Source organism: Lynx rufus, unplaced genomic scaffold, assembly GCF_022079265.1.
Source record: "Lynx rufus isolate CCGP_SWC_20201006 ecotype Redwood Valley unplaced genomic scaffold, mLynRuf1.p SCAF_29, whole genome shotgun sequence".
In the NCBI taxonomy this organism is placed as follows: Eukaryota; Metazoa; Chordata; class Mammalia; order Carnivora; family Felidae; genus Lynx; species Lynx rufus.
The window spans coordinates 9,847,627-9,863,514 of NW_025814844.1; the positions used below are offsets into that span (position 1 = coordinate 9,847,627).

The window sequence follows — 15,888 nt, forward strand, 5'->3', positions numbered from 1 at the left end:
CATCAGTCCCACAATGCGCCCTTGTAACTCTCCTTGGTATCGAGTTCTGGGTTGTCACTTATCTGTCACCAATATTTATCGAGGGCCTAATGGGTGCTGCACAATGCCGAGTTAAGGCTGGTGGCCAGGCAAAGTGCCAGGTCCGGGTCAGGCCCTTCCTGTATGGTTTCCCATTCCCTCCCTCTGCCTTCCCATGGAGTTGCCCTTTTAATTTAGCCTCAGACCGGTGATCCTCATGAAGCAAGGAACAGATGGGCAGAGCCCATAAAACGAATGAGAGAAGAGGGTTAATTGACGCCTAGATGTCAGGAATCTGTCACTTGGGAAGTGCAGTCTAGTGCTTGAGATCTCTTCCGAACTATTTTCATTTCCTCAGATGAGTCCGGTGCTGGGAAGACTTTACCTAGCCATACGCAAACAGACTGTCTTTACATAGGAGGCAGACAACACACGCAGACTGAGTTCGTGAACCTTGGCAAGTACGTGGTATGGAAGAATGGGGAACAGTAGCAGCCGAGGAACCGTAAGTGCTAGCCACGCCCACCACTGGTACCGGCAGTCGCAACCTTGTTGCTTGATAGCATAGCCCTATGATACAGTATTATTATCATCCCCTTTAAATACAAAACAGGATTGAAATGTAATCTTAAAATCTGTGTAAATAAGAATAAACAGGCCCAGCCGTGGCGTTAGAGGGAAGGAGGCTACATAGGGATCCGGTGCCAGCATGAACTTCGGCCGTTCCGGTCCTGCCCCGCCACTTAAACCCACTATCTATGGAGAGTGGGCAGGTCATTTAACATCATGGAGCTCATATTTGAGCTAGGCACTAACCAAGCGTTATTTCATTTAATCCGTGCAACTGCTCTAATAGGTGCTTCCTTTATCCCCATTTCAGAGAATAAGAAGGTGAGGTTTAGAGAAGCTAAACAATGTACCTAATATTGGAACTGGATGTCTGACCCCTAAAACTGGTCTATGCTGTCCTTTTTCATTCAGCAGACCTCCTAAATGCCATGCTTTTGTGAACATCAAAAAGGATGTGCATAAAATTATCGTTCAGAACATTGAAAAGAATGTCAATTATAAAATCAACTGAAACCCTCTAGAATTTCTTTAGAATTGAACACAGCCAATGATATTATTTCTTAAATGTTTGCTACGTAATCATCACACAAGCCCAAGAGGAAGGTCCTATTCTAATTTTTAGATGTCAAATCATGCGTGCTTTTGTGAAACGCTGTTAAAGCAGGTATGATAAAGCAGCATAAGCAACTCCAAGGACATGCGGTAGTGCTGTCCCGCTTCCTATGTTTGGGTGAAGAGAAAACCCCAGGAGCGGAAGGGACTTCCCAGGTCCCCATATGCCAGACACAAGCCCAGCCACACCATCAGAAGGAACAAGACATACTTTGAACACTAACAGAGCCATTACTTTTGCTGAACAGGGATGTTAAGAACAGTGCTGTTCTCAGAGTTCTCTGAAGAAGCTTCAAATGAAATTAAGTCCAATCTCACTACTGCCACAAAAGAGCGAGGGCCTCCAGCCCCCGAGATTTCAGAGTGTTCGGGTAAATGCGGGAGCGGGGGCACAGGTTTGGCCGGATCCAGAGCTTTATGGGTGTTCCCTTTCTCCTGGGTGACTCGGGTCACCCCTCACATTCCAAATGAAAGATGGCATTTTATTCATTTGCTTTGCTAACGTGTGTCGAGCGCCTATCATTCTCCCAATACACATAAGACACCAGCAACACCAGCCAAGACACAACGCCCGAAACCTCGTGTCCGAGCCTCTGCCAGTGTGCGCGAAGGGCTAAGGTGCCCGGAACCCCCACCCTGGAGCCGTGGGCGAGCCCCGCAGGCGCAGCGCCCGACCTGCGCGCGCCCGAGGGCGGCACTGCCCCACGAACATGCACACGCACGGGAGCGCCGCGCTCCCGCGTCCCCGGCGCAGCGCCGGCGGCGGGCGCGGGCGGGAGCCCAGGAGCCTGGGCGGGAGGCGTGAGCACCAGGCAGGGCGGGTGCCCGCGAGCGGCGCTCGTGCTTACGCTCCTCTGCTCACGAAGCCCCGCCCCCTCCCCGCCCACCCCTTCTCCCGCGCGCGGGCTCCGCGCGCCCCAAGCCGCGCGCGTGCGCGCGCGTGCGCAGGCCAGGGCCCTCCGGGGGCGGCCCCGTAGACTCCATCCTAAAGCGTCGCAAGGTCCCGGATTAACCCTTTCCTTGCAGGCCCATTTAGAGGCCCTGTCGGGTTCCGTGCCTGCGCAAGCCGGTGGCGCGCCTTCCCCCCAGCCCGCACCGCGCATGCACGGGAAGGGGGGGGTGCCGGTGGGGGTGTTCACGGCCGGCTAGACATTCTGTGCTCGTGCAGGAGGAGGGCTGCTACCATCAGGGACGTGCACGATTCCCTCCCACCCCGCCCCCTCCCCAAACTCCAAAAAAAAAAAAAAAATCAAAATACACTGCCACCCACCGTGCCCCCGCGCCCCGCGTCCAACCCGTCCCCGGCCTGCGTGCAGTGAGCGCGGGGAGCCCACGGCGAGTGTCTGTGGCTGTGCCAGGCTGCAGGTAAGCGCGGGCCGGGGGTGCGGAAGGGGCCCGGGCCATCCGCGAGGCGGCCGCGGGGGCGCGGGGGCGGCCGGCCGCCGGCGCGGCGGGGCGGCCCGGAAGAAGCGCGTTCTCGCCGAGCTCTGGGGCACCAGCCAGTTCCAGGATATGCGGGCGGCCGCTGGCGGCGCGATGCGAGCGGCGCCGGGCGTGGGCCGGGGCCGGGCCGGGCGAAGGGACCGGGCGCCCTAGAGACCGCGCAGGCCGGCGAGCGGGCTCCGGTAGCGGCCGGGCGGCGGCGGCGGCGGCGGCCCCGCGCGCGCGCTCGCCGAGTCTCGGCGGCGGAGTTCATGGCCGCCCCCGCTCGCACCGCCGCAGTGCACCGCGGTGGGGGTGGGGGTGGGGACGGCTCTGAGCCCGGCGCGGAGCGCGGCCCGCCGGGCGCCGCCCCTACGAGCCGCGGGCCCCGCCGCGCCGCCCCCAGCTGCCTGCCGCGGAGGGGGCCGGGACCCCCGCGCACGCACTCCCGGGTGCGCCCGCGGAGCTTGGAAGCCGGCCGCGCGCCGCCCCCGCCCCCGGCCGCGGGAGGGCGGGGGAGGGCCCGGCGCGAGCCGGCCGGGGAGTGCGCGGGGCGCGAGCTCCGGGCTCGCGGGGCGCGGCGCGGGGCTGCGGAGCCGGGCTGCACGCCCGCTCCCGCTCCCGCTCGCCGCCGCCGGCCCTCCCTCTTGGGCGCGGAGCCGCGGCCCCCAGCCTGCTCTGGACTGCGATTTTGAAAGGGAAAGTGGCTCTTTCACCTCCCGGCTGCGAAGCGGGGAGCTTTTGTTTGGGAAGGGATGCAAAGGGCCTTGTCCGACCCCCCACCTCCCGGGCCGAAAGGAACGAGAGCGAGGCCTGAGAGGCTCCGAAGTCCTCTTGGGTCTTGCGCTTCGTTCCCTGCTTCCTCCCCATCCCGAAGGTGCGAGCTTTCAACCGGGAAGTCGCGCCGCCGCCATTGTCGCGGCTGCTCCGGGGTAGGGGAGGCGGCTGCCGCTGCTTATGTAAGTTTGACTTTGCTGGAGCCCCCGCTCCCTGCTCTCTAACGGCGGCCCAGCGCGCCAGCGGTTTGGAGAACCACAATAAAGGGGCAGCTTTGTTTGGAGGTGTAGCTGGGGCTACATCTTTCCCTGCACCTACACAAATACTGGCAACGGCCGTCTTCCAGTTTAACTCACCTGAACTTAGCAACTGGAACGTCTCAGCAGAAAGTAATGGTCCTCGGCGATCTTGCGAGAGAGGGGGGACCAAATATCACACTGCACCCTCCATCCCACCAAATTCAGCACCGTGGTGTGTCGCCATGGGTACTGCAGGGCCACTCCTCTCCCTAGTCCCATGCACTTTTATCCCACAAGCCTTAGGGAGAGTTACAGCAGTGGGAAGCGACTAGGTAGGAAGGTTTTGCGTGGCTGCCTTCCCTTGGACATGACTGCAGGCCGAGGTGCATCGAAGGGACTGGCGGGGTCCGCAGCAACTCTTATTAGTAATGTTGCCCAGCTCTCACAGTGTGCAGATGAGAAACCCCCTGCTACTTTAGGCAGCTTAGGGGTGTGTTTGTTTTTCTGGGGAGGGAACTTTGGAGGGTTTTCAGAATGTTGGTCTCTAAGTTCGGTTCTTGCACCACAATTTTTGTGGAAGAATATTGCAGCTCAGTCCTTGGTTCTACCACACCGGAGTTTGCGTGCTCACTGTTCAGTCGAGGAAAGATGTTTTTCAGAGTATTGGTCTGCAGGATGGAGTCCCTCTGGTAAGAGTTAAAACCCCCTAAAAGCTAGAATTTTTTCAGTCTCCCAGTAGGGATAGAGGTGAAAACACCGGGATTTCTCAGTTATAACAATAAAGAGCAGTGTAGTTTAAGTGATAGGTGCACATCACATAGAAGCATGGAAAGAAGAAAGCAGCTACTGTTCTCTCTCCTCCAGGGTTAATTGTGGGGTATGGACACGTCTATGACTTTATATTGATATTTAAAACGTACACACTGTATGCTTCTATGAGCCTAGAAATAAAGGTGGAGGGCTACATGCACAAGCAGGAAATGGTGGGGGTAGGGGATACTTACTGGCTTTTTCTGTATCTGTGTAGCTATGAACCTCTGTGCAAATCTGGGCATGGGCTTTGTTAGGACTTCCTTAGTGGTTCTCCAACCCATTCCTCTAATCCCAGTGTACCGCCCCTGCACGCCCCAAGTGCCACAGCCTTTATCTGTTCTCATTCATATCTGTTCAGAGCTGGACCTGATGCTGCCAGTCACCCTCCTCTCTGTTCCCAACCTGAAAATGGGTACATGTGCAAGTGGCAGGACGAGAAAGGAAAGTTTATTTTTTAAAATCAATTCTTGAAAATATTCTTGTTTAGAATTTGGGATGGAGGAAGGTCCTACCTTATTCTTGTTTGTCCTTTTCTCTTGTAGGACTGGCGCATCCCTGATCAGAGTTATTCTGATCTGAAGAATTTGGTGTTTGAAGCATTAAGATAATAGCCTGAGTTGTTCATGGTAACTATAACTCTGGATATTAAATCTTGAAAATATGGTTTGGTGTTTGCTTTAAAAAACACAGTGTGTATAACGTATACAACATATAACGTATATGCACAGTAACGTATGTGCTCAGTATGATATATATACACGTATCAGTTCTGCATTAGAACTTCTGTTTCTTTGGGGAGAATGCTTTGTTAAATAAAAGGAAAACAATGTTTCAAAAAGAAATCATACAGAACACATTCTTTTAAAAAGATAATTCTTTAGGACGGTCTTTTGCGCCAGATGTCTCGTGCCAGTTCAGAAGTTTTTTAGCTTATAAAATACAGCACTTGCCAAGCACATCCAGTCCTGATGACGCTTTCGTCCGGATGGTGGATAGATTGGCATCCAGGTGGACTGAAGACACTTATCACTGTCCTCCCAAATGCCATCTGATTGTCTGAGGGTCATATTAAACCATAACCCTCATTCAGAAGTAGCCCAAGGCCGGTGAGGAAAAAAACCCCAGAAGACAACACTAAGTGGGATGTTTTGGCAATGATATCTCTTTCTAGTTCTACGGGAGTGATGCGTCTCTTCTGTCCAGGAAGTAGAACACTGAGTGCTGTTAGTTGCTTCACGGAATCTCTTCTGTACACGGAATTAGAGTAGACACAACAGGAGCAGAGGCTCTTGGTCTCGCACCTCACTCTTAAACCTTGAGGTTATTTGTTGTCATTACCTCTTGTTGTCAGAAGCACAAGTTTTGGGGTAGGCTGCCTGGATTGGAGTCCCAGCTCTCCAGTAAATAACTAGAGTATTGAGCAGGTTCCTAAAGTCATGTATAAAGCGGGGGGGGGGGGGGGGGGGGGATGGGTGGCGGGTAGGAATGCCTGTGTCCTAAGGTTATTTAATCAGTACATTTGTGAAGGCACGCAAAGCACACAGAACAGGGTCTGGCATGTATTACGTGCCCACTCAAAGTGGCTGTTATTATTACTAAACAAATACTTTTTAAACTGAAGATGAATAGAAGTGACAACATGGCCATCCCCAAGCTGGGATGGATATCCCAGTCTTTCGTACTCCTGTTCTTGAACCACTCCTAACATTGACTTTGTGAAATTGCTAGCCACTGAAAATTCATAAGGAAATGAAAGCCCACCTGTGTTTTGTATGTGGAAAAAGTATCGGTCGTAAATCTGAAACTCTGTTTTTAACAATTCTTTTGCAGGAGTTTTTCATCAGTATGTCTGAAACCATTAAATATAATGACGACGATCATAAAACTCTGTTTCTGAAAACACTAAACGAACAACGCCTGGAAGGAGAATTCTGTGATATCGCCATTGTGGTCGAAGATGTGAAATTCCGAGCACACAGGTGTGTTCTTGCCGCCTGCAGCACCTACTTTAAAAAGCTTTTCAAGAAGCTTGAGGTTGATAGCTCTTCGGTAATAGAAATAGATTTTCTTCGTTCTGATATATTCGAAGAGGTCCTGAACTACATGTACACAGCAAAGATTTCTGTGAAAAAAGAAGATGTCAACCTAATGATGTCATCGGGTCAGATTCTTGGTATCCGGTTTTTGGATAAACTCTGTACTCAGAAGCGTGATGTCTCCAGTCCCGATGAAAACAACGGCCAGTCAAAGAGTAAGTATTGCCTCAAAATAAATCGCCCCATTGGAGATGCTGCTGACACTCAGGATGATGACGTGGAAGAAATTGGAGACCAGGATGACAGTCCTTCCGATGACACGGTAGAAGGCACCCCCCCGAGTCAGGAGGACGGCAAGTCGCCGACGACAACGCTCAGGGTTCAGGAAGCAATCTTAAAAGAGCTGGGGAGTGAGGAAGTCCGGAAGGTAAATTGCTACGGGCAGGAGGTAGAATCCATGGAGACCCCGGAATCGAAAGATTTGGGGTCCCAGACCCCTCAAGCCTTAACATTTAACGACGGAATGAGTGAAGTGAAGGATGAACAGACGCCAGGCTGGACGACAGCCGCCAGTGACATGAAGTTCGAGTACTTACTCTATGGCCACCATCGGGAGCAGATAGCCTGCCAGGCGTGCGGTAAGACATTCTCCGACGAAGGCAGGTTGAGGAAGCATGAGAAACTCCACACGGCAGACAGGCCGTTTGTCTGTGAAATGTGCACAAAAGGTTTTACCACACAGGCCCACCTGAAAGAACACCTAAAAATCCACACAGGGTACAAACCCTACAGTTGCGAGGTGTGTGGAAAATCATTTATCCGCGCCCCAGACTTAAAGAAGCACGAGAGAGTTCACAGTAACGAGAGACCTTTTGCGTGCCACATGTGTGACAAAGCCTTCAAACACAAGTCCCACCTCAAAGACCACGAACGAAGACACAGAGGGGAGAAGCCCTTTGTATGTGGCTCTTGCACCAAGGCATTTGCCAAGGCGTCTGATCTGAAAAGGCACGAGAACAATATGCACAGTGAAAGGAAGCAGGTGACCCCCAGTGCCATCCAGAGCGAGACAGAACAGTTGCAGGCAGCAGCGATGGCCGCTGAAGCCGAGCAGCAGTTGGAAACGATAGCCTGTAGCTAGAGGTGATGGGACAGGACCCCGCTTCGCCTGAGCCCCGGAGACTGAGACCGCATTGTTCGTCGTACATGAACGCCAGTCGCTGTATTTTTGTGGAAACTTACGGAGCATTGTACTCGCTGGACTTAAGGCAGTGCTTGGTTAGGTAGTTTTAAAACTTTGCAAGGAAGTTAGGTTCCTTGGTTCCGACCAAACAGTGTCACTGTCCTGTCTGGTGTCTGGTGGTAATGTCGCCAGTAAGTCCCCCTCCCTCTTTTTTACGATTTTAATTTGAGAACTCCTGTGTCCAGTTCAGAAGTAGGAGACTTCTGTTCCATTTTTAATTCCTCTCGACACTTGCTGCGCTGGTGAGTGTATTGCACAGAGTGATAATTGAGTAAATTGATTTCCTGATCATCACGCTTATTTGTGACTTCACAGTCAAAACAGCCTTTTTAATAACTTAATAAGAGTACTTCATGTAGATGCAGAAAATACTGGTGGGTGGTTGACCAAGAACACCGCGTGGATACGAACACAAGCTCCAGAAGTGCAGAATGGCATTAGATTTGTATTCGGTTTGTTAATTTTATATCACTGGTTTTCACTATTTTTGTGGACAAATGATGGTTGCTTTGCTAAAATGTTTCTTCATTTTGATTGCCCGCACTTCCCCCAAAAGATGTAGTCACAAGTCCCGAACACAAGGCTGAGCAAACCCACAGGGATGATGGTGGTCTGGGGGCTGAGTTCTTTTTGTTCCTCTCTTTTGGGGCATTGTCACTCGGCGGCAGATGCGGTTTGTGGGGTAGACCAGTTATTAGAGGGATAGCAAAGGGGGAATAGGAACCTGCTCTCAGGGACAAGGTTTTCATGTTTGCAACAATTCCAAGATTTTCTAGATCAAAATAATTCTCAATTGATTTTTGAACTTGGATTTTTATTTAGGATCAAATTAGGACAAGAACAGGTATGCTTTTTCGGATACATGTGTGTCACTTAAGAGAATGTCATCAAGCGTTTGGGCTCTCTGCAGCACGTGATTTATAGCAGATGTAATATCATTACTTAAATTAATAAATTGAAAATCTTTTAAGTGTGTAAATAGTGTAGAAGTGTTGGTCTTATGTATTTCAAGTAAAAGTAGACAGCTGCACTTTTTTTTTTTTTGCACATTGGATTAAAATAACTTTCATAAGCAGCAAACATCAGTCTCTTTTTTAACCAATATTAAAGACTATCAGACTAAATTTTTATTTTTTTGAAGTATATTTCATCATTGGTGGTTACAGTTTTAAGTAGAATTTGGTTGCCATTTCATAGTCATAAACAGAATTATAAACACTGTTCCAATTTTGGTGTATGCAAACTTTTTTTTTTAACCATTTCTTTAGGAATATATTGAAATGCCAAAATAGTTTGAATTATGTTCTGTAATAAAGTATTAGTCAATTATTTTAGAATGTACAATTTTAGGAAAATGTCATTTTTCAAAATTTATTTTTGATTCCTAGAACTTTTTTCCTCAAGATACATTAAAGTAATTTCATTTCATACTTGTTGCATTAACACCTGTAATTGCTGTTACAGGAGAAATTTTATTTTTTAACTTGATGTATATGTTGTGCCCAAGATCATAGGATGGAGATGCTACCTTTTAAAGAAAGTTATTTATTGGTAAAATGTTTAGTTTAAAATTAATTTAATCTTCTTTCTTAAAAGTCGTTTATTCTGTCCTAAAAGTAGTCTTGTCACTGTGTTTATATGCTGTTAGTGGAAGGGGAACTGATTGGCGCTCCTTGGCTGTTTTAACCAAAGCAGAGGAAAAATAATTTAACGTCTTGTCGATAGCTACTACAACAAACCATTTTTGGGGGCTTCATTTTTGTATATAAAAGAAAATATACTTCTGTTATTCCTGTTTTCATTTTTTTCATAGCAACGTTTCACACATCCAGCTTTCTGCCGAAGCACATGTTCTATGCTATCTTCATCATGGTTTAACACAGAGTTGCAAGTTAAACACATGGTATTGATGCTCAGTGAAACCAGAGTCTCGGTGGTACCCCAAAAAAGCTTAATTTTCAGCACCTGATTTGTATTATGCACATACCTATCATCTGTCCACTTTTGCATGAGAAATGAATTTGTGGTTTACCGTGGCTAACACCGGTTACGGGGTCTGTATGTGTGCTAGCATGCATGTTCCCTTTGTTTTTTGGTGGCAGCAAAGTCATGACGTGGAACCTTTCCTGTTCTCTGGTCTTTCAGACTGCCTCTCCCACCCAGCTAACTTGAGTGGTCCCCTGGATGGTGAAGCCTTCATGTTAGACCTCCAATCACAGGGCGTTAATTCTGAAATATGCTGACCCTGAATCTGCGATGTGAGAGGAAAGGAGATTCTAAATGTTAATGTTACTACCTTTACATTATCTGAAAGTCAGCTACTTTTTTCCTTTTGTACAAAGAAAATGTCTGTAGGCTTGATTTTAACTTTTATGCCAAGGTGCAGTATATTGGCAGTGACAGAGAATTTTAGGAAATCTGAATTTTAGGTAATTGCCTGTTGATTAACTTCATGAATTTGGGATTGTTAGAAATCACAGAAGTTACCATCAAGTGAGCCAGATGCTAACAAATTCCTACTATTTTGTTGAAGAACAAATCGAGGTGCACATTTATGCAGTCTCCAGTTCAATGGATTATGTTGTACAAGGATAGCCGAGTCACTGGGAACCTGGAATTCATTTTCCTGAGTGATGCTGTTAGTGGTGACCAGTTCCCGGAGCAGCCATGAAAGCCTTCCCTGTAAGTGTGTTATAGGACTGGTATAATGTAAGGAGTTGAGGCTTCCAGGGAAGTGAATAATGGAGAACTCTCGCTTTCCTGTCATTTACCTTGAACCTCTACCTCCCTTTTCTCCGACCCCCAAACCTCCAACCCACTCCCCACCGCCATGAATGGGAGACAAGACGGCAGGCTGGAGGCAAGGTGACCACTGACAACCATCGCAGAGGTGAGGGCCTTAGTTCATTCTGCTTCATTCTCATACTTAATGAGCACTTTAGTGATTGGCAGCTCCCCACCCCCCCTCATGATACACTGCCATTTTGAGATAGCCCTAACTGCTCGTTGTTTTCTTGAATTTTGTCTTCATTGTAGCATACCCCCTTGTGACTGGGAATTTCTGACTCTTGAAGCTATACACACTAAGTTTATTCTTCATCTCTTTGATGATCCGAGATGTGTAAGGTAGTGTATCATTCATTGAACATCTGTTGAGCATCGTGTATGAGGCCCTGGGCTAGATCCTGGAGATACAAAGGCAGAAGAAATTTCGCTCCTGCCTAGCAGACTGTGCTTCCTTTCTCGGTCTTGAGTGTTCTTTTTTAAAAAATGAAGATGCCATTTGACCATCACCTATTATCCATGATTCCTTAGAGGTTGCCACGCTAATTTTACGTCAGGGCTTCTAGATGTAACTTACCTGGGTTATGACAGTTTTCAGCAGTTGTGTATGTTCATGATTTCAAGAGAGATCATGAAAATTAGCAATATTCTTGCAAATTTTTTCATCCTGATAAGGAAATGTGGTTTAGTGGAAAGACTTTTGGAAGCAAACTTGAATTGGATCCTGGTTCTGCTTAGAAATTAGATGGTGTAAATTTAGGCAAGTTCTTAACTGCCCTGAGCCTTAATTTAGTTTTGCCATTTCTAAAATAGTGATGGGGATTTCGGGTATACTGATATACTTTAGTCTTATTTGTAGAAAGAATTTTATGTAAGATTAATGGAAATATTCTCAAAAGAAGAGCAAAGTGATTGAGTAAACTGGAATTCTGAAACTAAAAGGAAGACCAAGATTCCTGGGGTTGTGTCTTTGGGGGAGAAGGCTACACATCACCCTGGAACTCATACGGACTAGGAAGGAAAAGGTCGAGTGTCGTCTGAAATACGCTCAGTTTTAGAAAAGCAAATATCAACACACTAGAAAACAAAAAATGAAGGTATATCACATGTGACAATTATATGTGATAACCAATATGAAATATCTAGCCTAGCCCCTACTGCTTTTTAGCTGCCCTGTAAATGTTCCCTTCTTCCCAAAGGGCATTCTCATCAGAGAAGTAGAAGCAAAATTGAAGTTCTCTTTTGGCTGACATCTGTCAGGTCTATAATCTTGAGCCCCAAGCTGTAGACATAAACCTCACTTAGTCTTCTAAATTGGAAGTGTCTCCAGATGCACTTCTGTAAGCTTCAGTCCCTTCGTGGCTCGCTCATGTATTCATTTTAGAGTTGTCTTTGGTTTTGTAATCTCCCATCATTCACGTGGATCCTTGGATTGTGGCCAAGTGTAAACCCTGGCCTCTGGATGGCTCCTTGCTTTCTGGAGGGCATATCTGATGGCAGGGTCAAAGCTGAAATTTGGAGAGCTGGTTCTCGAGTTTGAAATCAATTTGTTTTAATTTTATTTTTAAGTAAGCTTGATGCCCAACGTGGGGCTTAGAGATCCAGAGTCGCATGCTCCACCAGGCACTCTGAAATCACTTTATTTAATGTGTTGATTAAAGTGTATCGGTCAACAAATCCTTATTGAATGCCTTGTGTGTGCCAGGCACCGGAGCAGGCGCTAGGCATACAACAGCACTGACCCTATTCCCGCATCACAGCTCACTCTTCAGGGGCGGGTTAAATGATTGCCTTTCTAAGTTTTATAGAATGTGACAAAGATTTACAAATAATTATCACAAATATACAAAATGCTTTTTAAAAAAAGTCTGTGATACGTATTTTAATCCAGTTCTAGAACACACTTCAGAGAGTAATTAAGGGTTTTAGATAGTCACGAAATGTGTGGTTACCAAAAGGAGCATTCTCGAATGACTTTTTTGAATATACACTGGAAACATATACTTGTTAAATATTACCATTTCCATGGAATGGTTCTCATTTTATCTCACAGGTAATTTTGGAAAGAGGAATGGTAACGGATCCTGACATCAAGAAAGGGTACTGATAGAAAATTAGAAGTATAAAAGAACAATAATCTGGGCTTCTAGCAGCTTTTAACAAGTATATTAATAACTCAGAAGGTCGTAGTGAGGGGAGCTCACTGAGCAATACAGAATATGTTCAGCAGCAGCTCTGAAATGACAACACAGTCAGTAGGCATTCCCTTAGAGCCCACCAACAAGTTAAGGATGACGATGTGCAAAGCACAGGATAGCAAGTCAGCTAATGGAAACCGGAATAGAAAAGGTGTTTCTTGGGGCGCCTGGGTGGCGCAGTCGGTTAAGCGTCCGACTTCAGCCAGGTCACGATCTCGCGGTCCGTGAGTTCGAGCCCCGCGTCAGGCTCTGGGCTGATGGCTCAGAGCCTGGAGCCTGCTTCCGATTCTGTGTCTCCCTCTCTCTCTGCGCCTCCCCCGTTCATGCTCTGTCTCTCTCTGTCCCAAAAATAAATAAACGTTGGAAAAAAAAAATTTTTAAAAAAAGAAAAGGTGTTTCTTCTGTTGGTTTCAGATCACCATGAGATAGCCCATCATTCTGATGGAGTTCTGCAAAAGCATCTTCTGTTATTAAACTTATCGGGAATGTAGTCATGTTCTGTTTTCAATCAGAGGGAAGAAGCCTCAGATGGGTGATTTCTTTTTTTTTCCTTTTTTAATTTTTAATTGTTTATTTTTTTATATGAGATTTATTGTCAAATTGGTTTCCATACAACACCCAGGTGCTCATCCCAACAGGTGGCCTCCTCAATGCCCGTCACCCACTTTCCCCTCCCCCCCCCCGACCCCCATCAACCCTCAGTTTGTTCTTAGTATTTAAGAGTCTCTTATGGTTTGTCTCCTTCCCTCACTGTAACTTTTTTTTTTCCCCCTTCCACTCCCCCCTGGTCTTCTGTTGAGTTTCTCAGGATCCATATATGAGTGAAAACATATCGTATCTGTCTTTCTCTGCCTGAGTTATTTCATGTAGCATAACACTCTCCAGTTCCATCCATGTTGCTGCAAATGGCATGATTTGATTCTTTCTCATTGCCAAGTAGTATTCCATTGTACATATAAACCACAATTTCTTTATCCATTCATCAGTTGATGGACATTTAGGCTCTTTCCATAATTTGGCTATTGTTGAGAGTGCTGCTATAAACATTGGGGTACAAGTGCCCCTATGCATCAGCACTCCTGTATCCCTCAGGTAAATTCCTAGCAGTGCTATTGCTGGATCATAGGGTAGATCTATTTTTAATTTTTTGAGGAACCTCCACACTGTTTTCCAGAGCGGCTGCACCAGTTTGCATTCCCACCAACAGTGCAAGAGGGTTCCTGTTTCTCCACCTCCTCTCCAGCATCTATAGTCTCCTGATTTGTTCATTTTAGCCACTCTGACTGGCGTGAGGTGGTATCTGAGTGTGGTTTTGATTTGTATTTCCCTGATGAGGAGTGACGTTGAGCATCTTTTCATGTGCCCGTTGGCCATCTGTTTGTCTTTAGAAAACTGGCTATTCATGTCTTCTGCCTATTTCTTCACTGAATTATTTGTTTTTCAGGTGTGGAGTTTGGTGACTTCTTTGTAGATTTTGGATACTAGCCCTTTGTCCGATATGTCATTTGCAAATATCTTTTCCCATTCCATCGGTTGCCTTTGCAGTGCAGAAGCTTTTTATCTTGATGATGTCCCAATAGTTCATTTTTGCTTTTAATTTCCTTGCCTTCAGAGATGTGTAAAGTAAGAAATTGCTGCGGCTGAGGTCAGAGAGGTTTTTTCCTGCTTTCTCCTCTAGGGTTTTGATGGTTTCCTGTCTCACATCCAGGTCCTTCATCCATTTTGAGTTTATTTTTGTGAATGGTGTAAGAAAGCGGTCTAGTTTCATCCTTCTGCATGTTGCTGTCCAGTTCTCCCAGCACCATTTGTTAAAGAGACTGTCTTTTTTCCACTGGATATTCTTTTCTGCTTTGTCAAAGATGAGTTGGCCATACATTTGTGGGTCCAATTCTGTGGGTCCTATTCTATTCCATTGGTCTATGTGTCTGTTTTGTGCCAATACCATGCTGTCTTGATGATTACCGCTTTGTAGTAGAGGCTAAAGTCTGGGATTGTGATGCCTCCCACTTTGATCTTCTTCAATATTACTTTGGCTATTCGGGGTCTTTTGTGCTTCCATACGAATTTTATATGTATTTTTCCAATCCATGAGCACGGAATGCTTTTCCGTTTCTTTGTATCTTCTTCAATTTCCTTCATAAGCTTTCTGTAGTTTTCAGCATACAGGTCTTTTAGATCTTTGGTTAGGTTTCTTCCTAGGTATTTTATGATTCTTGGTGCAGTTGTGAATGGGATCAGTTTCTTTATTTTTCTTTCTGTTGCTTCATTATTAGTGTATAGGAATGCAACTGATTTCTGTACATTAATTTTGTATCCTGCAACTTTGCTGAATCCATGTAACAGTTTTAGCAGACTTTTGGTGGAGTCTTTCGGGTTTTCCATGTAAAGCATCATGTCATCTGCAAAAAGTGAAAGCTTAACTTCATCTTTGCCAGTTTTGATGCCTTTGATTTCCTTTTGTTGTCTGATTGCTGATGCCAGAACTTCCAACGCTATGTTAAGCAACGGTGGTGAGAGTGGACATCCTGTCGTGTTCCTGATCTCAGGGGGAAAGCTCTCAGTTTTCCCCCTTGAGGATGATATTAGCTGTGGGCTTTTCATAAATGGCTTTTATGATGTTTAAGTATGATCCTTCTATCCCGACTTTCTTGAGGGTTTTTATTAATTAAGGATTCTGAATTTTGTCAAATGTTTTTTCTGCATCTATTGACAGGATCATATGGTTCTTTTCTTTTATTAATGTGATGTATCACATTGATTGATTTGCAAATATTGAACCAGGCCTGCAGCCCAGGAATGAATCCCACTTGATCATGGTGAATAATTCTTTTTAAATGCTGTTGAATTCCATTTGCTAGTATCTTGTTGAGAATTTTTGCATCCATATTCATCAGGGATATTGGCCTGTAGTTCTCTTTTTTTGCTGGGTCTCTGGTTTGGGAATCAAAGTAATGCTGGCTTCATAGAATGAGTCTGGAAGTTTTCCTTCCCTTTTCTATTTTTTGGAACAGCTTGACAAGGATAGATATTATCTCTGCTTTAAATGTCTGGTAGAATTCCCCAGGGAAGCCATCTGGTCCTGGACTCTTATTTGTTGGGAGATTTTTGATAACTGATTCAATTTCTTCACTGGTTATGGGTCTGTTCAAATTTTCTATTTCTTCCTGTTTGAATTT

At 46.2% G+C, this 15,888-nt stretch overlaps 1 protein-coding gene across 4 annotated transcripts; it reads left to right on the forward strand.

Annotated features, from left to right (window-relative positions):
• The first annotated feature begins 2,175 nt into the window (after positions 1 to 2,175).
• Positions 2,176 to 9,519, forward strand: ZBTB14 (zinc finger and BTB domain containing 14). 4 transcript variants are annotated; one of them, XM_047090316.1, is made up of 3 exons: positions 2,176 to 2,565; positions 4,810 to 5,077; positions 6,282 to 9,519. In XM_047090316.1, the coding sequence occupies exons 2-3, from the start codon at positions 5,075 to 5,077 to the stop codon at positions 7,626 to 7,628; spliced, it is 1,350 nt and encodes a 449-aa protein (XP_046946272.1). In that variant the 5' UTR covers positions 2,176 to 2,565; positions 4,810 to 5,074; the 3' UTR covers positions 7,629 to 9,519. The 4 variants fall into 4 exon arrangements, with proteins under 4 accessions (XP_046946272.1, XP_046946269.1, XP_046946271.1 ...); XM_047090313.1 differs by having other exon boundaries at positions 4,994 to 5,077; XM_047090315.1 differs by lacking the exon at positions 2,176 to 2,565 and adding an exon at positions 3,289 to 4,327.
• Positions 9,520 to 15,888: the final 6,369 nt, after the last annotated feature.